This window comes from Artemia sp. Qi Xiang Cuo, chromosome 21 (assembly GCF_049724085.1).
Source record: "Artemia sp. Qi Xiang Cuo chromosome 21, ASM4972408v1, whole genome shotgun sequence".
NCBI classification, from domain to species: Eukaryota; Metazoa; Arthropoda; class Branchiopoda; order Anostraca; family Artemiidae; genus Artemia; species Artemia sp. Qi Xiang Cuo.
This window is the reverse complement of record NC_142814.1, coordinates 29271382-29294805: the sequence shown is the minus strand read 5'-3', so window position 1 is coordinate 29294805 and position 23424 is coordinate 29271382. Positions and strand designations below refer to the sequence as shown.

Sequence of the window (23424 nt, the reverse complement as noted above, 5' to 3'; positions counted from 1 at the left end):
ATTACTACTTCTGCTCTTACAGTTTAAATAAACCAAAAGAGTGTAAGTTTATCCAGGTTGTCAAAGAGCACAGATAAAACATTTTGGGAATTATATTAAGTTTGATTTTTCAGGTTAACTTGAGGAGGTATAAACTTAAATTAAACAATACTATTTGTGTCACGATTAAAAATTGTTGAAAAAGTTTCTCCAACATAAAAATAGCAAGCCAAATTATGGATTCATAAAAAAAAAAAAAACAGAAAAGATATAAAATATTATTTTTTTCCATGAAAAAGACTATGTCAATAAAAAACGAACAGAAATTAATTTAAAAAACTTTCCACAATTGAGTTTTTCAAAGAAAAGTAAAGAGCTCCACTAAGCCAAAAATGAGCAGACATAAAGTCAAATAATATTTTAACCGTAAAACTACCACAAATCACAATCAACAAATAAATGAAACTGAAAACGAACAAAAATTAACATGAGTAGGACTGACAACCCCATCAAGACTTGAACATAACTTGACCTCTACTGAAAACAAAATACATATGAAATGTTTTCACTTTTTTACTTTAATAAATAAACATTATTAAAGCTTTAAGGAATAAATATCAGTATACGTTTATTAAACTGACACTCCACGGTCATTTGTTTTTTTCAGTAAAGTGCAAATTATATTCAGGTCTTGAAAAGGCATGGGGTTTTTCAGCCTACTAATTTTATGGTCTGCTTGTTATGGGTTTCACTCCGTCGTTTATTTTAAACTGTACTCGTTTTGAGTTTTATCTATTTATTCGTGGCGATTTATGGTAGTTTTACGCTTGGAAGATTATTTGACTTTATTTTGGCTCATTTTTGGTTTAATGGAGCTCTACTTTTTTTTAAACTTGTTTTGTGGGAAAAGTTTTTTAAATTAATTCTATTCAAGTAGAAGCATGTTTCTTAGGACTTATTAAAGTAATTCTTTTATGATTGAATTTAGTTACATGTTTCTCAGTGATTTAGATGTCAAAAGTTCCTTCTTATTTGAGTACCGTACACTAAGCGCAGTTTTTTTTTAAAGAAAGAATTTTGTCAATACACTTTTATCCTTCCTCTTTTTATCATCATACTATTTATCCCTCCGTAGCAGAAACAATCAAGTATTTTAGATTTATTTGTGTTCCATCTTCTCTATCTTTTGTCATTTTATATTTTTATTGCCTTTTCTAACTTTCTTCATCTATAAGTAAGCAGTCCTTAGATTAATATAAAAAGATAATTTGAGATCAAAATCCTTTTTTATCCAGCGATTTCAACTTTTTAGTAAGAGTTTCCCCATATATAGAACTTTTCTGCTGCCAGACTTAGGCACCCATTATTCTGCTAATTTAAAGAAAAAAACTTATCTTCCTAATGAAGTTTACATATGATACTGCCACTACTACTACTAACAAATCGTTGCTTTGCTAAGTCACCCGAAGTCAATAGCTATATATGCATCTCTTCCGCTGAAAAAATTTCAGAACTTCACTTTTTAGTCCCTTGTATGACGTGCCTACTTTCTTTAGATCTTTTCTTATGGCCCCTTCTCAACCCTTTTGGGGATGTCCTGCTTTAGCTTGGCTTCAGCTGGATTGCCAAAAAGTACAAGTTTTGGTAGCCTGTTTTTTCATAGTAGATTACTTCTAATTCCAAGTTTAGAATATTGGAAGCTACAGTGATGACAGTGGTCAAATTTGGCTCTGAAGCATGGGCGCTCCGAAAAACGGATTAAGATTTGCTAGGTGTTATCAAGAGAAATTGCCTCCGGATTGTTCTGGGTACCTGGCTGAGTGACCGTATTTCAATAAGAAGGCTGTACGAAAAGTGTGGTTCAATCTCCCTTTCTAGGGTTATAATGAGAAAAAGATTGAGACGGCTAGGGCACGTTCTGCGGATGAAGGATGACAGATTGCCAAAGATTGCCCTTTTTGGCCAACCGTCTAGGGCTAAACAGATTGGGGGGGGGGGGGGGGTAGAATGTCATAAAGAAAGATTTAAAGAAAATGGGAACTTCCTGGAAGGGTGTAAAAAGGGAGGCTTTGAACAGATTAGGATGGAGGAGGAGCCTGCGTAGGTGTATTGGCCTCAGGCGGCTTGGTGCTGCGGTGAGTTGTTAGTAGTAGTAGTAGTAGGTTACTTCTAATGAGATCATTTCTGTTACAACTCTTAATTTTTTTTGACTCAAACATTTTTTTCTCTATTTTAGTTTCATTTATTGTCACTTTTTATCTTGCTACTCGTTTTTATGTAGTCTCTTTTATTTTGTTTAAATAAAAAAAAATAACTTTTTTCAACTGAAAATAAGGAGAAACATCAAAACTTAAAACGAACAGGAATTATTACGTATATGAGGGGGTTCGCCTCCTCGTCAATACCTCCCTGTTTACGCTAAGGTTGGAATTTTGTTCCAATTCTTTAAGAATGACCCATGAATCACAAAGGTTTTAATTAGAATAGAAAGGTCTTTTGAAAGTACTAAAATGACTTTAGCGCAAAGAGCGAGGTATTGACGAGGGGGCGAACCCCCTCATTTGCGTAATAATTTCTGTTTGTTTTAAGTTTTAATGTTGCTCCTTACTTTCAGTTAAAAAACTTGTTTTTTATGTAATTTTTCATCGTTTTTTAAATAATGCTGGGAAACCCGGCGCCCCCTTCGCGGAAAATTCCCTTCCTCTATGAAAAATTCATCCATGGAAAGATCCTCCCACATAACCTTCTCCCCCTGACCTCCCTCCCCCCATAGAAAAGATTCTCCCTGAAAACGTCTGTATACTTCCCAATAACCAATAATATATGTAAACAATGGGCAAAGTTCACGACTTGCAGCCCTTTCCTTTGGGGATTAAGTCATCCTCAGAGACATAGTTATTAGATTTTTCGACTATCCTGAACAAAATGGCTATCTCAAAATTTTGATTGGGCGGCTTTGGGGAAAAATGAGCGTGGGAGGGGGCCTAGTTTCCTCCAATTTTTTGATCATTTAAAAAAGGCACTAGAACTTTTAGTTTCCGTTCGAATAAGCCCTCTCGCGATATTCTAGGACCACTGGGTTGATACGTTCACCCCTGGGGAAGAAAAAAACAACAACAAATAAACACTCATCCATGATCTTTCTTCTGGCAAAAATACAAAATTTCACATTTTTGCAGATATGAGCTTGAAACCTCTACAGTAGGGTTCTCTGATACGCTGAATCTGGTGATGTGACTTTCATTAAGATTATAAGGCTTTCAGGGGAAGTTTTACCTTTTTTTCGAAAATAAGGCAAATATTCTCAGGCTCGTAACTTTTGACGGGTAAGACTAAACTTGATGAAACTTGTATATTTCAAATCAATATAAAAATCTGATTCTTTTGATTTATCTATTGATATCAAAATTCCGTTTTTTAGAGTTTCGGTTACTATTGAGCCGGGTCGCTCCTTACTTACAGTTCGTTACCACGAACTGTTTGATTTCTTTGTGAAACAATTTGAGTTTTTTTCACTTTTTGAGACTCTATTTTTTTTTTTTTTACTCAAGACCTGGCCTGTGCTTCTTTTTTGTTATTATGTTATTGTTCTGTTATGTTATTTTTTCATATATTTTTAATTACATCCAAATGGTTTATTCTTATTCTATTTCTTATATTGATGCAATATTGTTAATTTATATTATGAAATTTTAATATTTATTTATTAACTTGTTAAGTTTTTATTGTTGACGCATAAATCGTATTAGGCTTAGTCAGAGCTGGTGATAGCCCTTTTGAAAATAAAGTGCTGTCATACCTTAAGTTTGTAAGCTATTAAATTAAGATAACTTGTACCTCCAAAGGCCTCAACCTAATGAGGTGGGTGGAGCCCGCCCCAGGGACTCTCAGTATCTAGGCAAGTCCTAGCTCTAATTAGATCCCAGGCCTAGGGTCGGTTGGGCCTGCAGCCCTCCACCCAAAAACTTTACCGCAACGAAAAACGATGATACTGCCTTGGATGACCTATCCCTCTTTTACCTTCCAAGACCCCAGCATGTCCCTGGACCGATTTCAGACCATCGAATGAACCTTCTTGACCAAGGTGGAATACGCCTCGCCACCTGGAACGTACTCACACTCAACTTTCCTGGAGCTAAATCAATGCTTGCCTTCGAGCTAAAACACTTAAATGTAGCTGTGATTGGGCTTACGGAAACCCGTCTTGTCGGAAGAGAGTCCGAGGATATTGGTCAAGGATATCACCTGATCTGGTCTGGTGACCCAAAAAGCAAGGCAAATGGCGTAGGCCTCGCGCTGAACGCCAGAGCCAAGAGATGCTTTCTCTCCTATAAACAAATTTCAGATAGAATACTGATGGTCCAACTCCAGAACAAGCATGGAAAGTGAACAATTATTGTATGTTATGCTCCCACCAATCCGAGTCCTGCGGAATTGAATGATCAGTTATACGCAGAGCTCTCAGTGACCCTGTCTAGAGTCCCAACCCACGACATTGTCACTTACTGGGAGACCTTAACGCGACGGTAAATGACAGGGAGGGCATGTGGAGAAACGTTCTCGGCCCTGTGACTCCGGATCCACTGAATGACAACGGAAAAAGACTCCTCTGCAATATGCATAATCTGGTCATATAAAACACGCTCTTTCTGAGACGAAATATGCACAAATACACGTGGTGTGTATAGTAACGACCGCCAGACAAAGAAGATGATCGATTATGTTATGATCTCGGGTCACTGGCGCTCGTCAATAACAAATTGCCGGACTTATAGGTCGGCCGAGCTTGGAAATTCAGACTATAGTATGGTAGTCGTCACGTTGAGGGTACGCTTGAGAGCGCAACGACAAGAAAGACGGCCTCCCAAGTTCGATCTGAATAGTCTGGCTACATCTTAGATGCAACAGAAGTATGCTCTCGATATCTCTAACCGCTTCAGCTGCCTCCAAGTTCTGGACGACCCTGAAGTAGCATGGAAGTCTTTCAAAGATAACATACTCGATTCTGCTGGCAATACTGTTGGCCGCAGCAGACAAAAGAATAAACCCTGGATATCCCAGGAGACTCTGTCCGTGATCGAGCTGCGCCGGAAGGCCCTCTTAGCAAACAATATGCCAGAGTACAGACGACTCAATGGCCTGCGCAATAGCCTACTGCACAGAGATAGGAAGGCCTTTGTCGGCAAGAAAGCCAGTGATCTTGAAGATGCTGCAAGGCCTGCTCCCTGTACAAACACCTCCGCGAAGACTTCCACCGTGAGCATGTTTTTTCTGCTAAAGGCGGTATGCTGGATAACGATGCAGGCCAACTCTCCGCCTGGAGCAGTCACTTTTCAACACTTATGAGCACCGAGGCAGTTGCTCATCCCGACCCAGATCTGATTCAAGCAGCCATGGCCACACCCGAGGCTACTTCCGACCTCGTATTGCAACCGTTTACCACCTCTGAGATTCGAAATGCTGTAAAACAGCCCCTGGCGTCTGTGGTATTTCTGCAGAACTCCTCAAGTACGGGGGTGCAGCGGCAATTCTGTACTGTGGCTCCAGCTAATCTTCTCAGCTGTGTTGGCGACGGAAAGCATACCGAATGACTGGTATGCTGACATCATACTGCCGCTCTGGAAACGCAAGGGCAGCCACCAAATCTGCTCCAACTATCGTGGGATCACGCTTCTCTCCGTTCCTGGTAAACTCTTCACCATGCCACTGCGGGACAGGTGCTCACCTTTTTGCGTTGAAATAGAAGAGTCCAGCAAGCTGGGTTCATGCCCGGCAGGTCGACGACGGAGGAAATTTTCACTTTGCGCCAGTTGATCGAGAAGACGCGAGAGTTCCACCGAAAAGCATACATCGCATTCGTGGACTTTAAGGCTGCCTTCGGTTCTGTTGACCGCCGTTCACTTTGGCTGATACTGAGAACTACTGGCCTACCCCCGAAATATTGATCGCTTTTTGAACAGCTGTATGACAATGTGGAGAGCTGCATGCAAATCAATGGAAGACGCAGTCCCACATTCTCGGTGAAGACTGGCGTCCGGCAAGGTTGCGCCACCGCTCCCGAGCTCTGCAACTGCGTTATAGATCATGTTATGACCAGTACGACGAATCGCCTTTAGTTCGGAGGCTGACTACTCTCTGATGCTGACTTCGTCGACGACATAGCGCTAGTTGCGGACACCGTCGAAAAGGTCACCAAAGTTCTCCACGTTCTCTCAGAAGAAGCCTCGAAAGTTGGACTGAAGATCAACTGGCAGAAAACCAATGTTATGCTCCTTGAGCCCCCCACGTCTCGTTCTACCGTAAAGGAAGTCAGCATCGGAAGTAACGGAGTAGATGTGGTTGAAGACTTGACTTACCTGGGATCTATTCTGTCGAGGGATGGCTTGATCACAAAAGATCTTACATCTAGAATAGCCAAAGCGTCGGCACTTGTTGGAAGGCTGAGTAGCATCTGGCGAAAGCCAAACATAAGCCGCTTTAACAAAATGCGCATTTACAATGTGTCAGTCAGCACCGTGCTGCTGTATGGAGCGGAGACGTGGCCAGCTGCATAATCTATCCTTAGCACCGTCGATGTCACACAGACGAAACATCTCCGATGAATTCAGGGACTTCACTGTACTGACTTCGTTAGCAATCAGACCCTCCTGTTACGTACGACACAAACTCCTTTCTCTACGCAGCTCGCCCAGCGTACTGTTCGGTGGTACGGCCACCTCCTTCACATATCACGCGACTCCCCAGCACGGGTCGCATTTGACTTCGACCCCATCCTACATGGATGGAAGCAACCCAGAGGACGCCCCCCCCCCGACTAGTTGGAAAGACAAAGCCGATGAATTCCTCGCCCAAGCCCACATCCCGGTGAAAGAAGCTGCGAGCCTTGCAAGCAATAGGTCAACCTGGAGGCGCCTTGTCTCGTTGTTCTCTACGCCGAACCCTCGACAGGAGCCTTAAGTCAAGTAAGTCAAGTCAAGTAACTCCAAAGATTATTCAAAGTAACATTTGCCAAAATTATTCAGTAAACCGTCCGGTTTTTTATCCAAGTTTGGAAACTTGGAAATTTAGGCCTACTCCAAATAAGCTGAAAGATCATCCTCCTGGAATGCTTGCCTGTGCGCTTCTGCAAAGTGTCATATGGATGTTTTGCAGGAGTAAATATTTACTTAACAGAGATGAAAGGTTTTTACATGAAAGTAATACAAAATATTGTAAGATTGTAGGGAAAGTACGTACCTATAAGGCTTTATTTTTTCTTGAAAATAAGCAATTCATTTTACAAAATTAGTAGGGAAACAGTTAAAATAAACTTAAGCTACATTGATCAGAGGTTGAAATGTGTTTAGAGGTTTTATTCAGTTTTTGCAATCTTAAGAAATTGAATTTATTTTCAGGAATATAAGTGTTTGCTTTTGAAAATTCCCTCACTTTAGTGTTATAGTTAATATCAAAAGAAGCATTTGAATCTAAATATGGCATCAGATGTTGGAAGATATGAAGAATCGACTATTATTGGCAATGGTAAGTTAATTCACCTTTTCAATTAATTGTGTTTTATCTTTATTTACTTCTTTTTACTCAGCATATGTTATCCTAGTTTTCCATTCTAGTATACCCCATTATCCTACACAAACAGCATTAGATAAATTTCAGCATGCTCAGTGCTTACCTGAGGAATCTTCCTTGTTGTCCCAGTCATAGCCCCTACATTAACATAGACTTAGTAAAGAAAATAATTGATGTTTCTCCAATATACTATTTCCGCCCTGAGCTTCATCACAGACGGCATTGCCCACGTAAAGGTCTTTGTGTCTTCTATGTATTATTTATTTGTCTTTTTTTTCCATGGCCGATTTCTAGGGAAGGTGTGGTCATGGAAGCTGGGAAGGGGGTTTGTTCGATTGAAAATTGAAAGTTCCAGTGAACTTTTCAATATTCAAAAGTGATTAGAGAGCAACCAGCCCCCTTTCCTGTGTCCGTTTTTGCTCTCCAACCGCCCTAGCCCCAAAAAGATCTGGTCAAAATCTTGAGGTAGTCAATTTGTTCAAAATAGTCCAAATGTCAAATATGTGTGCCTTCCTGGATTGAATGATCCCCTCAACGCCTGGGGCAAAGGGTACACATTTTGCAAATTGCCAATCGTTTACAGATATGTGCTATAGTTGAACAAAAGGGCTAGGGGCTAACAAACTCTCCGTCTCCTGATCAGTTTATAGCTTACAGATGTAAGTACTTGGGTCAAGTTGGACATAGTGTACAAAAGAAGATTGTTTCGGGAAACCATGCTTCCAAGGAATGGTACCCAAAATAGGACGAACGATTTGTTTTTTATCAGCTTGAAACTTGTATCCTTATTTCTTGGGCTAAGGAAAAGGGAGCTCAATACAGAGAGAAAAACAGAAAAAAATGCTGGCTCCCACAGAAAGGGGGATCTATCATCTATTCACTGCTAAGTAGTGAGGTGAATGAAAAGACACTGTTTGTTGCGAAGTGATCAACACAGCGTGCCTCTATCGTCGTGCGAACTGTTTTGGAGATCAATTTGGAATTTTCAAGGGGTGCGAGAGGGGTAGTGGACCTTGAATCTTGATTTGGAGAAGGGTAAGGGTCTAAATATTTTGGTCTAAAATCAGTTTGAAGTTTTTGCCACTATGAGCTCCTATTGGACTAGAATAAATTCCTGGTGTCGTAGCAATGTCAACCAAATGACTTGAGGTGAGGGGACAGAGGGGAAGGGTCTAAGGGTTTTAATCCATAATCTGTTTAAACGTTTTAGCCCCATTAGCCCTAGTGGAAGTTCGAATTTATTCACTGTGAAGTAATAGGGGTGCCAATTCACGAAGATGTAATGTTTTTTTTTAGACACTCAAAACGCTATCTTCATACTCTAAGGAGGGGGACATTTTGTTTATTTCGATATTTTAATCCAATAATATATATATATATATATATATTACCGAGTCAAGGAAAGTTCAAGTTCTATTCTGAATTTTCTCAATGAAAAAGAAATTAGTTATTGATCATTTCTATTTTTCCAAATAATATAAAAATTTTCCACTTTAGTTCAGATCTGTCTCAAAGGGTTGGAAAAATTTAAAATACTGTTCCAAATTTTTCATAGAAGAAAAAAAAGTTCAAATTCTCTTCTGAATTTTACCAAAGAACAAAATTCAATTCTAATTTCTACAGAGAAAATAAAAATCTTCCACTTCAGTTCTTTATTTCACAAAGACATAAAGAAATTTAAAGTTCAATTATAAATTTTTCGGTGGAAGATAGAAAAAGTAATACCATATTTGTGAATATTTTCCCGGAAGATAAAAAGTTCTAGTTCAATTTAAAATTTTTCTCAACGAAGAGAAGAAAAGTTCAAGTTCTCTTCTGAATTTTACCAAAGAACACACTTCAATTCTAATTTCTCCAGAGAAAATAAAAATCTTCCACTTCAGTTTTAAGTTCACCAAAGACATAAAGAAATTTAAAGTTCTATTCTAAATTTTACCGTAGTAGATAGAAAAGGCTATACCATAGTTTCGAATATTTTCCAGGAATATACAAAGTTCTAGTTCAATTTTTAATTTTCTCAACGAAGTCAAGGAAAGTTCAAGTTCTTTTATGAATTTTCTCAATAAAAAAGATATTAGTTATTGTTAATTTATATTTTTACAAATAATATAAAAAATTTCCAATTCAGTTCAGATCTGTCTCAAAGAGATGAAAAATTTAAAATAATATTCCAAGATTTTCACAGAAAATAAAAAAGTTCATGTTCTCTTCTGTACTTTACCGAAGAACGTAATTCAATTCTAATTTCTCCAGGGAAAACAAAATTCTTCCACTTCAGTTCTCTATTTCACAAAGACATAAAGAAATTCAAAGTTCAATTCTAAATTTTTCGGTGAAATATAGAAAAAGTAATACCATAGTTGTGAATATTTTCCCAGGAAATAAGAAGTTCTAGTTAAATTTAAAATTTTCTCAACGAAGAGAAGAAAAGTTCAAGTTCTCTTGTGAATTTTACCAAAGAACACACTTCAATTCTAATTTCTCCAGAGAAAATAAAAATCTTGCACTTCAGTTTTGAGTTCCCCAAAGACACAAAGAAAGTGAATATTTTCCCGGAAGATAAAAAGTTCTAGTTCAATTTAAAATTTTCTCACTGAAGTGAAGAAAAGTTCAAGTTCTCTTCTGAATTTTACCAAAGAACACAATTCAATTCTAATTTCACCAGAGAAAATAAAAATCTTCCACTTCAGTTCTTTATTTCACAAAGACATAAATAAATTTAAAGTTCAATTCTAAATTGTTCGGTGGAAGATAGAAAAAGTAGTACCATACTTGTGAATATTTTCCCGGAAGATAAAAAGTTCTAGTTCAATTTAAAATTTTCTCAACGAAGTGAAGAAAAGTTCAAGTTCTATTCTGAACTTTACCAAAGAACACACTTCAATTCTAATTTCTCCAGAGAAAAAAAAAATCTACCACTTCAGTTTTAAGTTCTCCAAAGAAATAAAGAAATTTAAATTTCTATTCAAAATTTTTAGATGGAAGATAGAAAAAGTAATACTATGACTGTGATTATTTTCTATGAATACCAAAAGTTTCACTTTACATTTAATTTTTGTTAAATTCAGTTCTGATTTTTATCAAAGAGGTGAACAATTTAAGGCTCGGTTCCAAATTTTTCTTAGAAGATAGAAAAAATTATACATTGATTTGAATTTTCGACATGAAGATAAGGAACTCCACTTTAACTCTGAGTTTTCTCGAAGAAGTGCAAAATGTTCAAGTTCTCTTCTGAATTTTCATAAAGAAGATAAAAATGTTAGATCAATTCTGAATTTTACCAGTGAAAATGGAAAAAACCTTCCACTTCAACTTTTAGTTTCGCAAGGACATAAAAAAATTATAGTTCAGTTCCAAATTTTTCTGTTGCAGATATGGAAATTTATTCTATGCTTGTGATTATTTTCCAGTGAAGATAAAAAAAGTTTCACTTTAATTCTAATTTTCTTAAACTCAGTTTCGATTTTTTGCAGATATGAAAAATTTAAAGTTTAGTTCCAAATTTTTCATAGAATATAGAAAAAGTTATACATTGATTTTGAATATTCGACATGAAGATAAGGAGCACCACTAATTCTGAGTTTTCTCGAAGAAGTGCAAAATGTTCAAGTTCTCTTCTGAATTTTCTTAAAGAAGAGAAAAAAGTTAGCTCAATTCTGAATTTTACCAATGAAAATGAAAAAAGCTTCCACTTCAGTTTTTAACTTCTCAAAGACATAAAAAATTTTAAGTTCAGTTTTAAATTTTTCCGTAGAAGATAGGAAAAGTTATACTATGATTGTGATTATTTTCAAGTGAAGACTAAAAGTTTTTCTTTAATTCTAAATTTTCTTAAATACAGTTCCGATTTTTCTCAGAGATGAAAAAATTTAAAGTTCTGTTCCATGTTTTTCATAGAAGATAGAAGAAGTTATACATTGATCGTGAATATTCACCATGAAGATAAAAATTTCCACCTTAATTCTAAATTTTCTCAATGAAGTGCAAAATGTTCAAGTTCTCTTCTAATTTTTCCAAGAAAATAAAAAGTTTCCAGTTCAGTTCTGGGTTTTTTCTCAAAGAGATAAAAATTTTTAAAGTTATGTTATAATTTTGATTGTAATTTTATCTCATTTGTCTTGTGGATTTACCCCTAAAATTTTGAAATTAGAAAATGATTGACTCCTTTTATCATTAAAGGCAATAAATCAAACTCGGGCATCAACCCTTCAAAACACGATGGGAGGTCAGGTATAAATAAATATTAATAAATAAATATAAACTTTTCTATATTTTTAAGTTAGGTTAGGTTAAATTTTCTTGAGTGCTCATGATGAGTTAGCCTAACCTTTTCTGGCGAGTATGGATAGGTTAGGTTAGGCTAGATTAAGTTAGGTTAGATCAGGTTAGGTTAGGTTAGCCTACGTACGCTTCACTTAGGTTAGGTTAGGTTAGGTGAGAGACAGGCAAAAAGTTAGGTGTATGATTAGGTTAGGTTATTAGATTAAGTTAGGTTAGGTTAAGTTAGGTTAGGCTAGGTTAGCCTACGCACGCGCACGTACGTAGGCTAATCTAGACTAACTTAACCTAACCTAACCTAACTTAATCTAACCTAACCTAATCATACACCTAACTTTTTGCTTGTCTCTCACCTAACCTAACCTAAGTGAAGCGTACGTAGGCTAACCTAACTTAATCTAACCTAACTTAATCTAACCTAACCTAACCATACTCGCCGGAAAAGGTTAGGTTAACTTATAATGAGCGCTCATGATAAGTTAACAAAACCAAACCTAACTAAAACAATTATAAATGTTTATATTTATTTATTAATATTTATTTATACCTAACCTAACCTAATGTTTCGGAGGTTAGATGAAAGAGTTTGAACGATTGCCTTTAATAATAGAACGAGTCACTCATTTTCTAATTTAAAAGTTTGAGGGGTAAAACCATAAGACAAAGGAGATAAAATTTAATTTAAAATTAGAATAGAACTTTAAATTTTTATCTCTTTGAGAAAAAACCCAGAACTGAACTGGAACCTTTTTATTTTCTTGGAAAAATTAGAAGAGAACTTGAACATTTTGCACTTCATTGAGAAAATTTAGAATTAAGGTGGAAATTTTATCTTCATGGTGAATATTCACGATCAATGTATAACTTTTTTTATCTTATATGAAAAATATGGAACAGAAATTTAAATTTTTTCATCTCTTTGAGAAAAATCAAAACTGTATTTAAGAAAATTTAGAATTAAAATTAAACTATTTATCTTCACTTAACAATAATCACAATCATAGTATAACTTTTCCTATCTTCTACGGAAAAATTTAGAACTGAAATTTAAATTTTTTATGTCTGAGAAATTAAGAACTGAGGTGGAAGGTTTTTTCATTTTCATTGGTAAAATTCAGAATTGAGCTAACTTTCTTCACTTCTTTAAGAAAATTCAGAACAGAACTTGAACATTTTGCACTTCTTCGAGAAAACTCAGAATTAAAGTGGAGCTCCTTATCTTCATGTCGAATATTCAAAATCAATGTATAACTTTTCCAATATTCTATGAAAAATTTGGAACAGAACTTTAAATTTGTTATCTCTTTGCAAAAAATCGGAACTGAACTTAAGAAAATTAGAATTAAAGTGAAACTTTTTATCTTCACTGTAAAATAGTCAGAATCATAGTATAACTTTTCCTATCTTCTACAGAAAAATTTAGAACTGGACTTTAAATTTTTTATGTCTTTGAGAAATTATTAACTGAAGTGGAAGGTTTTTTCATTCAGTTTTAAACTTACCAAGATGACATTAATTTGTCTCCACGTCGTTTAGGAAATTGTATGTAGTGCTATTAATTTTTATCGAGCGTGTCAACAATCCTACCTTCTGTCTAGCTATATGTATAACATTTCAACAATTTTGGAATAGTGAATTGTCTTACATTGTCTTTGTTGAGTAAAGTACGAACGTGGAAAAATTTTGTTTTCCCTGTTGAAATTAGAAATGAAGTGTGTTCTTTGGTAAAATTCCGAAGAGAACTTGAACTTTTTATCTTCTGTGAAAAATTTCGAACAGCATTTTAAATTTTTCATCTCTTTGAGTCAGATGTGAACTAAAATGGAATTTTTTTATATTATTTGTAAAAATGGAAATGATCAATCACTTATTTCTTTTTCATAGAGAATATTCAGAAGAGAACAGGAAATTTTCTTCACTTCATTGAGAAACTTTAAAATTGTAGTATAACTTTTTATCTCCCGTGAAAATATTCACAAGTATGGTATTACTTTTTCTATCTTCCACCGAAAAATTTAGAATTGAACTTTAAATTTCTTTATGTCTTTGTGTAATAGAGAACTGAATTGGAAGATTTTTTTTTCTCTGGAGAAATTAGAATTGAATTGTGTTCTTTGGTAAAATTCCGAAGAGAACTTGAACTTTTTTATCTTCTGTGAAAAATTTGGAACAGTATTTTAAATTTTTCATCCCTTTGAGACAGATCTGAACTGAAGTGGAAAATTTTTATATTATTTGGAAAAATAGAAATGATCAATAACTTATTTCTTTTTCATTGAGAAAATTCAGAAGAGAACTTGAACTTTTCTTCACTTCGTTGAGAAAATTAAAAATTGAAGTAGAACTTTTTATCTTCTGGGAAAATATTCACAACTATGGTATAGCTTTTTCTATTTACTACGGAAAAATTTAGAATAGAACTTTAACTTTCCTTGTGTCTTTGGTGAACACAAAACTGAGGTTCAAGATTTTTGTTTTCTACGGAAAAATTAGAATTGTAGTGTGTTTTTTGGTAATTCACAAGAGAACTTGAACTTTTCTACTTTTCGTTTATAAAATTTTGAATTGAACTAGAACTTTTTATCTTCCGTGAAAATACTCACAAGTATGATATTACTTTTTCTATCTTCCACCGAAAAATTTAGAATTGAACTTTAAATTTCTTTATGTCTTTGTGAAATAGAGAACTGAGGTGAAAGATTTTTGTTTTCTCTGGAGAAATTAGAATTGAATTGTGTTCTTTGGTAAAATTCAGAAGAGAACTTGAACATTTTTATTTTCTGTGAAAAATTTGGAAAATTATTTTAACTTTTTCATCTCTTCGAGGCAGATCTAAACTAAAGTGTAAATTTTTTATATTATTTGTAAAAAGACATATTATCAATAACTAATTTCTTTTTCATTGAGGAAATTCAGAATAGAACTTGAACTTTTCTTGACTTCGTTGAGAAAATTATAAATTGAACTAGAACTTTTTATCTTCCGGGAAAATATTCGCAACTATGGTATAGCTTTTTCTATCTACTACAGATAAATTTAAAATAGAACTTTAAATTTCTTTATGTATATGGAGAACTTAAAACTGAAGTGGAAAATTTTTATTTTCCCTGGGTAAATTACAATTGAATCGAGTTCTTTGGTAATTCAAAAGAAAACTTGAAATTTTTTTTTCTTCATTGAGAAAAATTTTAAATTGAACTAGAACTTCTTATCTTCTGGTAAAATATTCACAAGTATGGTATTACTTTTTCTATCTTCCACCGAAAAATTTAGAATTAAACTTTAAATTTCTTTATGTCTTTGTGAAATAGAGAACTGAAGTGGAAGATTTTTGTTTTCTCTGGAGAAATTAGAATTGAATTGTGTTCTTTGGTAAAATTCAGAAGAGAACTTGAACTTTTTTATCTTCTGTGAAAAATTTGGAACATTATTTTAAATTTTTCATTTCTTCGAGACAGATCTGAACTAAAGTGGAAATTTTTTATATTATTTTGAAAAACAGAAATGATCAATATCTAAATTCTTTTTCATTGAAAAAATTAAGAAAAGAACTTGAACTTTCCTTGACTTCGTTGAGAAAATTAAAAATTGAACTACAACTTTTTATCTTCCTGGAAAATATTCACAAGTATGGTATAGCTTTTTCTATCTACTACGGTAAAATTTAGAATAAAACTTTAAATTTCTTTATGTCTCTGGGGAACTTAAAACTGAAGGGGAAGATTTTTATTTTCTCTGGGGAAATTAGAATTGAAGTGTGTTCTTTGGTAAAATTCAAAAGAGAACTTGAAATTTTCTTCTCTTCGTTGAGAAAATTTTAAATTGAACTAGAACTTTTTATCTTCCGGGAAAATATTCACAAGTATGGTATTACTTTTTCTATCTTTCACCGAAAAATTTAGAATTGAACTTTAAATTTCTATATGTCTTTGTGAAATAAAGAACTGAAGTGAAAGATTTTCATTTTCTCTGGAGAAATTAGAATTGAATTGTGTTCTTTGGTAAAATTCAGAAGAGAACTTGAACTTTTTTAGCTTCTGTGAAAAATTTGGAACATTATTTTAATTTTTTCATCTCTTCGAGACAGATCTGAACTAAAGTGGAAGATATTTATATTATTTGGAAAAATAGAAATGATCAATAACTAATTTCTTTTTCATTGAGAAAATTCAGAAGAGAACTTGAACTTTCCTTGACTTCGTTGAGAAAATTGGAAATTGAACTAGAACTTTTTGTCTTCCGGGAAAATATTCGCAACTATGGTATAGCTTTTTCTATCTACTACAGAAAAATTTAGAATAGAACTTTAAATTTAATTATGTATTTGGGGAACTTTAAACCGAGGGGGAAAATTTTTGTTGTCTATGGAGAAACTAGAATGGATTCGAGTTTATTGGTAAAATTCACAAGAGACCTTGAACTTTTTTTCTTTTCGTTGAGAACGTTTCGAATTTAACTAGAACTTTTTATATTACATTAAAATATTCACAACAATTGTATCACGTTTTATATCATTCACCGAAAAATTTAAAATTAAACTTTAAATTTCTATATGTCATTGTGAAGTAGAGAACTGAAGTGGAAGATTTTTATTTTCTCTGGAGAAATTAGAATTGAATTGTGTTCTTTGGTAAAATTCAGAAGAGAAGTTGAACTATTTTAGTTTCTGTGAAAAACTTGGAACCATATTTTAATTTTTTCATCTCTTCGAGACAGATCTGAACTAAAGTGGAAAATTATTATATCTTTTGGAAAAATATAAATTATCAATAACTAATTTATTTTTCATTGAGAAAATTCATAATAGAACTTGGACTTTCCTCGACTTCGTTGGGAAAATTAGAAATTGAGATACAACTTATTACCTTTCGGGAAAATATTTAGAAGCATTCTTTAGCTTTTCCTATCTACTACCTAAAAATTTAGAATCTAAATTTAAATTTCTTTATGCCTTTTGTGAGCATAAAACCGAAGTAGAAAATTTTTATTTTCCATGGAGAAACAACAATTTAATTGAGTTCTTTGGTAAAATTCCGAAGAGAACTTGAACTTTTCTATCTTAAATGAAAAATTTGGAACAGTATTTTAAATTTTTTCATCTCTTCGAGACAGATCTGAACTAAAGTGGAAAATTTTTATATTATTTGGAAAAATAGAAATGATTAATAACTAATTTCTTTTTCATTGAGAAAATTCAGAATATAACTTGAACTTTTCTTTACTTCATTGAGAAAATTTAAAATTGAAAGAGAACTGCTTATCTTTCGAGAAAATGTTCACAACTATGATATAGCTTTTTCTATCTACTAAAGACAAATTTAGAATTTGTAAAACTGGTTTAAGAAGGAGATTAAGAAAAGAACTTGTTCTGAAAAAATATATTAAAGCCATTTGAAAAGTGTTGCTTGATCTTAGGGTGTGCCAAAAAGTAGCAAAGTAAATTTGTGGTGAAAAAGATAAGTACTTCAACTTGTGAAATTGGTTTATGAAGGACATTAAGAAAAAAAAAACTTATTCTAAAAAGATATGATAAAGCCTTTTGGAAAGTATTGCTTGATGTTTGGGTGTGCAAAAAAGTGGTAAGGTAAAGTTGTGGGGAAAAAGATAACTACTTCAACTTGTAAAATTGGTTTAGGAAGAAAATTACGTAAAGAACTTGTTCTGAAAAGATATAATAAAGCCTTTTGAAAAGTATTGCTTGATGATAGGGTATTTGAAAAGCCTTATAGTAAAGTTGTGGGGCGAAAGATGAGTACTTCAACTTGTAAAATTGGTTTAGGAAGGACATTACGTAAAGAACTTATTCTGAAAAGATATAATAAAGCCTTTTGAAAAGTATTGCTGGGTTTTGGAGCATTCCAGAAACTTTAAAGTTGTGGGTCAAAATGATGGATACTTCAAATTGTAAAATGGGTTTAGGAAGGTCATTAATAAACGAACTTGTTCGGAAATGCCATTTGAAAATTATTGATTGGTGTTGAGGCATTCAAAAAGACTGTAAAGTAAAGTTGTGGGTGAAATGGATGGGTACTTCAACTTGTAAAATGGGTTTAGGATGGACATTATGAAAAGAAATTGTTCTGAAATACCTTTTGAAAAGTATTGCTTGGTGTTGGAGCATTCAAAAAAGCTGTAAAGTAAAGTTGTGGGTGAAATGGATGGGTTCTTCAATTTGTAAAATAGGTTTAGGAAAAAAAGAACTTATTGTGAAATGCCATTTGAAAAGTATTGCTTGGTGTTGGGGCACTCAAAAAGCTGTAAAGTAAATTTGTGGGTGAAAAGGATAGGTACTTCAACTTCTAAAATGGGTTTAGGATGGACATTATGAAAATAACTTGTTCTGAAATGCCTTTTGAAAAGTATTTCTTGGTGTTGGAGCATTCAAAAAAGCTATAAAGTAAAATTGTGGGTGAAAAGGATGGGTACTTCAACTTGTAAAATGGGTTTAGGATGAACATTAAGAAAAGAAATTGTTCTGAAATGCCCTTTGAAAAGTATTGCTTGGGGTTGGAGCATTCAAAAAGCTGTAAAGTAAAGTTGTGGGTGAAAAGGATGGGTACTTCAATTTGTAAAATGGGTTTAGGACGGTCACTAAGAAAAGAACTTGTTCTGAAATGCCTTTTGAAAAGTATTGTTTGATCGTGGGATGTGCAAAAAAGTCATAAAGTAAAGTTGTGGATGAGAAGGATGGGTACTTCAACTTGTAAAATGGGTTTAGGATGGACATTAAGAAAATAACTTGTTCTGAAAAGATATAATAAAGCCTTAAAAAAGTATTAAAAAATGGAGAGGGGACTCTTTGGGGACCCGGGGGGGGGCGGTCTTTGATGGTCCAGGGGGCCCTTGGGGGCCGGGTGGTCGTTTGGGAGCCCGGTGGACGTTTGGGGACCGGGGGCTTCCTTCGGGGTTGGGGTTGGGGGATCGGAGCCCTTTGGGGTTGGGGTAGGGAACCTCACAACACTGTTCAAATACAACTTGTGTATTATAACGACCACAGAGTTTCACCCTCAAATCCTCTTCTAAATCCTCTTCTAAAATCATCTTTTAAAATGTCTCTAACTGTTTCGCCCCAAATAATTCCCTAAAATGTCTAAAACGGTTTCGCCCAAATAACCCCTAAATGTAATTTATGAGTTTTCCTTTTATTTTGACATCCCTGCGCTGTCCCATATGAAAATCCTATGAAACCCTTTCCCGCGTTAATCTTTTCATCTCTTAGATCAAAAAATTCATCCGGAGATAATTCCTCTTTTGTGACAAACCAATCAACCTTGACATCATCCGTCAGACATTAATAAACTTCACCCGGAAACAATTCTCCTGGAAATTAATTCCCCTTTCGTGACAAATCAATCAACCTTGACATCATCTGTCAGACATTAAAAAACTTCGCCCAGAAACAATTCTCCTGGACAAACACCAAAGACATTAATAAACTTCGCCCGGAAACAATTCTGCTGGATGAACTCCAAAGACATTAATAAACTTCGCCCGGGAACAATTTTCCTGGACGAACACCAATTTCTCAGAAACATTTTCTCCCTGGGGATTCCATGCCCATATATGGTGTGGGATCGGGACTGACAGCACAGGTGTTCTCCCTAGGGACTCTATGCCCATATATGGTGCCCCGTCGGACTGACAGCACAGGTGTTCTCCCTAGGGACTCTATGCCCATATATGGACTCCCGTCACGAGTTTTAGATCAATACATGTCCCCCACTGTTAATGCGCATGTGCAAACCTCGCCCGGAGACAATTCTCCTGGACGAACTCCAACAAATCAATTTCTCAGAAATTCACTTCCCCTTCGATTACGCAATCAATTTCTCGGAAATCAATTTCCCCTAGGGAGTCTATGCCCATATATGGACTCCCGTCACGAGTCGATAGGTCATTCCTACTTCTACTTCTCTTGATGAATAACGAAGAAGACCAGTTCCCGCCAGCGACTTGTGAATTTTTGAACTCATGAATAGGCTTGAATCTGTTGTAAATTTAAGCTGTGATTTGAGAAAGCCTGATGAAAACATTAGTGTTTGCGGTTAACATTGATTGCACCGACGGCGCACCGCCAACATCATACCGGCGGCACGCCGCCGGCGTCCTACTTGCGGCGCGGCGCGGCGCGCTGTTGTTGGCCCCGCCGCCGCCGGTCTTCCCTTATCGGCGCGGCGCCGGGGTCTAATATATATATATATATATACATACATGTAATATAATCCAACTTAATATACCAGAAAAGGGCATTGCCGACCCTTCCAATGCTCCACCTTGTTTACATCCCTGTGAAGTAGTGAGGCAAATCAAAAGACAACAGTTTTACCCAGGCATTCTAAATAACGTACCTGTAAAATCTCAGGAATGACCCAGGGGGGATAGAGTTAAAACTTTCAGGTAGTGTTGAGGGGATTTCAAATATTATGCTTAAGGAAAGGGATAGTAGTGCTCAGATTTTTGTCTCTTATTTATTGATTCATCCGAAAAAGGTCCCAGTACTTTTTTCAAAACAAAGTTGCTGCAGCCAAGTAGATGTCTTGTCTTCGTTTTTTATCTATGTGAGTTTTGATCAGTTAGATGTACATTACTGCTACTGTACAATAAGAAGATGCTGCTTGAGAAACATATATTTTCAAATTAATTGGAAATTTGCAGAATTTGTTTCTAATTGCAAACTTTGAAGAATACATTCTATATTAGTAGTGTCTGCAACTTTCTACGAAATTATTATTATTTTAATACGAAAAAAAAACAGTACAATCAATATCATAGGTTATCTTAGGTTGCGCACAGAGGTTTACACGGGAGGAAAATTTACTTATTGCCGTTTTGACGATTTTAGTTACTTTGTCAAGCAGTAAATCAAAAGTGAAACATTCAAGTTATATTGGGCAACTGAAAGATTATTCTAGCAATTTTTTTAAACATAACAGCAATGGAAGACGCTATTAGGGTTAAAAATTATTCGACTGAGAAGCTGATTATGGCTGTTCGGGTCAGTAAAATTATTTACAAAAAAAACAGACAAAAAAAATGTAGTTTTGGTTCTGAAAGCATGGGAGTAAAACATCCTCCTGATCTATTTCAACCACCCTCTTTCAGCTTTGAATTTATTTTGCGAGTAAAGGCTGGGTGATTTAAAATCCTGTGTGAACAAAACAGCATTAAAAATTGCTCATTGATGCTATTGACGAATATTGTTCTTCGCAGCAATTTTGCTCTGTGCCAACCGAGAGTTAATTTCAATTTTCATTTTGTCATCTTATTCGCCGAACCACCTGTAAAATCAAACATTTTGTGGAATTGTGTATCAGATAGGCATTTTGCAGACTGTTTTTAATTGAAGTTTTTTATATAGGGTCCTATGGCACTGTATATAAGGCAAGGGATAAAGTGAAGGGAGAACTAGTTGCGTTAAAGAAGATTAAAATACCGCAAGGAGAAGAAGGTGTCCCTATGTCTACGCTGAGAGAAGTGGCTTTACTTAAGTACCTTTCAAATTTTGATCATCCACACGTTGTTAAGTAATCATTTTTACTTTTATTATTGTTTATTACCTTGTTTTATTTTTGATAGTTTTAGTCATGCATGCCTTTCTTAAATTAGAATGAGACGGAGAGAATCAAAAAGAGTAAAAGGACAAGGATAAAGATTTTCCAGTGCCTTTTCTGGCGCATAGAGTTTAATAGTTTCAAGCTTGTTTTATTTTTTGATAGTTTTATTTTTCAGTCATACATGCTTTTCTTAAGTTAGAATAAGATGAAAAGAATATAATTTACTTCAGAAAAATTGTCACAAGCAGTACTGTTGCGAAACTTAAGTGCTTGCCAATAGTTATCGTCTAAAAATTAAAAGTCAAACGAGCAAAAATAAACAAAATACAAAAAAAATATCAAAAGTAAAAAAAAAAAGTTGTTTTAGATCTAAAGCTCTCTAAAACTATTTAGACAAACTATCCTGAAAACTTTGAAATTTTCAAAAATAGATAAGGTATTAAAAATTTGACGAAGACAAAAAAGTAAGCTACTTAAAATTAATAAGGACCTAATTTAAAGAATTAGCACCTAAAATGAAAGAGAGGCTATATTGGAGATTCTTGCATTCTAGGATGCACTTTCGTTGAAAATCTATAATAGTTCTATGGGAGAGGTTTCAGCTATGACAAGTTAGACCTAGGCTAAGTTAGACCATTTAGGACTATTACAAAAACCTAATTGTGATTGAAAAACGTGAGGAAAGAGTGTAAATTTTGTATATTTTGTCAGATTTTGTTTTTCCTTCTCTCTCTCTCTGTCTTTTCCTCTGTCTCCTATTTATGTTTCTGTATTCTGTATTCCTCTTTCTTTTTTCTTTCTCCCCCTCCCTTTCTCTCTCCTTTTCCTCTTCCTCCCTCCCTTTCTCTCTCTCTCTCTCTCTCTCTCTCTCTCTCTCTCTCGCTCTTTCTCTCTCTCTCTCTCTCTCTCTCTCTCTCTCTCTCTCTCTCTTTCTCTCTCTCTTTCTTTCTTTCTCTCTCAATAGATTTGGGGTCATTTTGTCTCTTGAGAGGTAAGATTTATTTCTGAAAAGTGTTTATCACAAGAATTCGTATCTTCGAGTTAATAAACACAAAAAAAAACAAGAAAATATAAAAGGGCTTGTCAGAAAAAAAAAATCAGAATATCAAAGAGGTTGTAAAAAATGTTTGAAATATGTGAAAAACAAATAAAACTCACAGGATCACAAGGAAATAAACCAAATAAAACTACAAGGACAAATTTAGTCTTGTGACAAAAACACAAAACACAATTTAGATAAAAAAGGAGAGACTAAAAACAGAATGCTCAAAATTTACGAAATAAACATTAACATTTAGGTTGATTCTGAAAAAATCAAAAGAAACATAACTCTAGGAAGAACAAGTAATCGTCAACGTTAATTGTTTTTGAAAATTTAGAACAGGTGTCTCATCATATTGATTGTAAATTATTTGTTGAGCATAAAAAAAGGTAAAGTTTTAAACGTATAGACTCTGTTTTTATTTGATTGGATTGTTTTTAAGAAACTGATTCTTTGTCTTTTTTCTGTCTGATCTAGGCTCATCATCGTTAAATGTAAGAAAGAACACTTCAGTTGAAAGAAGGCTATCAGTTAGATGATGGGCTCAACTGTGAAAAAACAGTTTTCTTTTATTTATAGTGATTGCTTAAGTACTATTAGCTACATAGAGATCTTACTCTAAATTAATGATCAATAAGATGCGCGAAAATCACCCTTAGAAGGCCACTCTATTCAAAGTAATAATGAATAACATTAAAAAATGTTTACCGAAGAGTTTCTCTGATAGCTGAAGGATTCAGTGATAAAGTGGATTTAGTCCGTTTTTTATACATTTCAAATTACTGAAACACCAATAGAGCTGAAGCTCCATATTTTTAGTGCATAATTGAACTAAGTTCTAATATGTGCTGGGATCGAGGTGTTTTAGCAACTGTTATAAAAATGCCTCATTTCTTTTCAAAGCCACAATTAACCAAGTCCACAAGGATTTTTTTGCTTTCAAATTTTGTCGGACTGTCTATCTTGGAAATTGGTCTTATGATTAATCATTGGTCCTACAAAACG

General features: G+C 34.4%; 1 protein-coding gene across 3 annotated transcripts in view; it reads left to right on the top strand.

Moving 5' to 3' along the window:
- The window catches only part of LOC148939426 (cyclin-dependent kinase 4-like), a 70429-nt gene that overhangs the window by 12618 nt on the left and 34387 nt on the right, over nt 1–23424 (top strand). For all 3 annotated transcript variants that reach the window (XM_089106743.1, XM_089106745.1, XM_089106744.1), the window contains exons 2-3: nt 7374–7500; nt 21182–21347. In XM_089106743.1, coding sequence (XP_088962869.1) covers nt 7452–7500; nt 21182–21347 — 215 coding nt within the window. In that variant the 5' untranslated portion in view covers nt 7374–7451. The remainder of the gene's footprint in view (nt 1–7373; nt 7501–21181; nt 21348–23424) is intronic.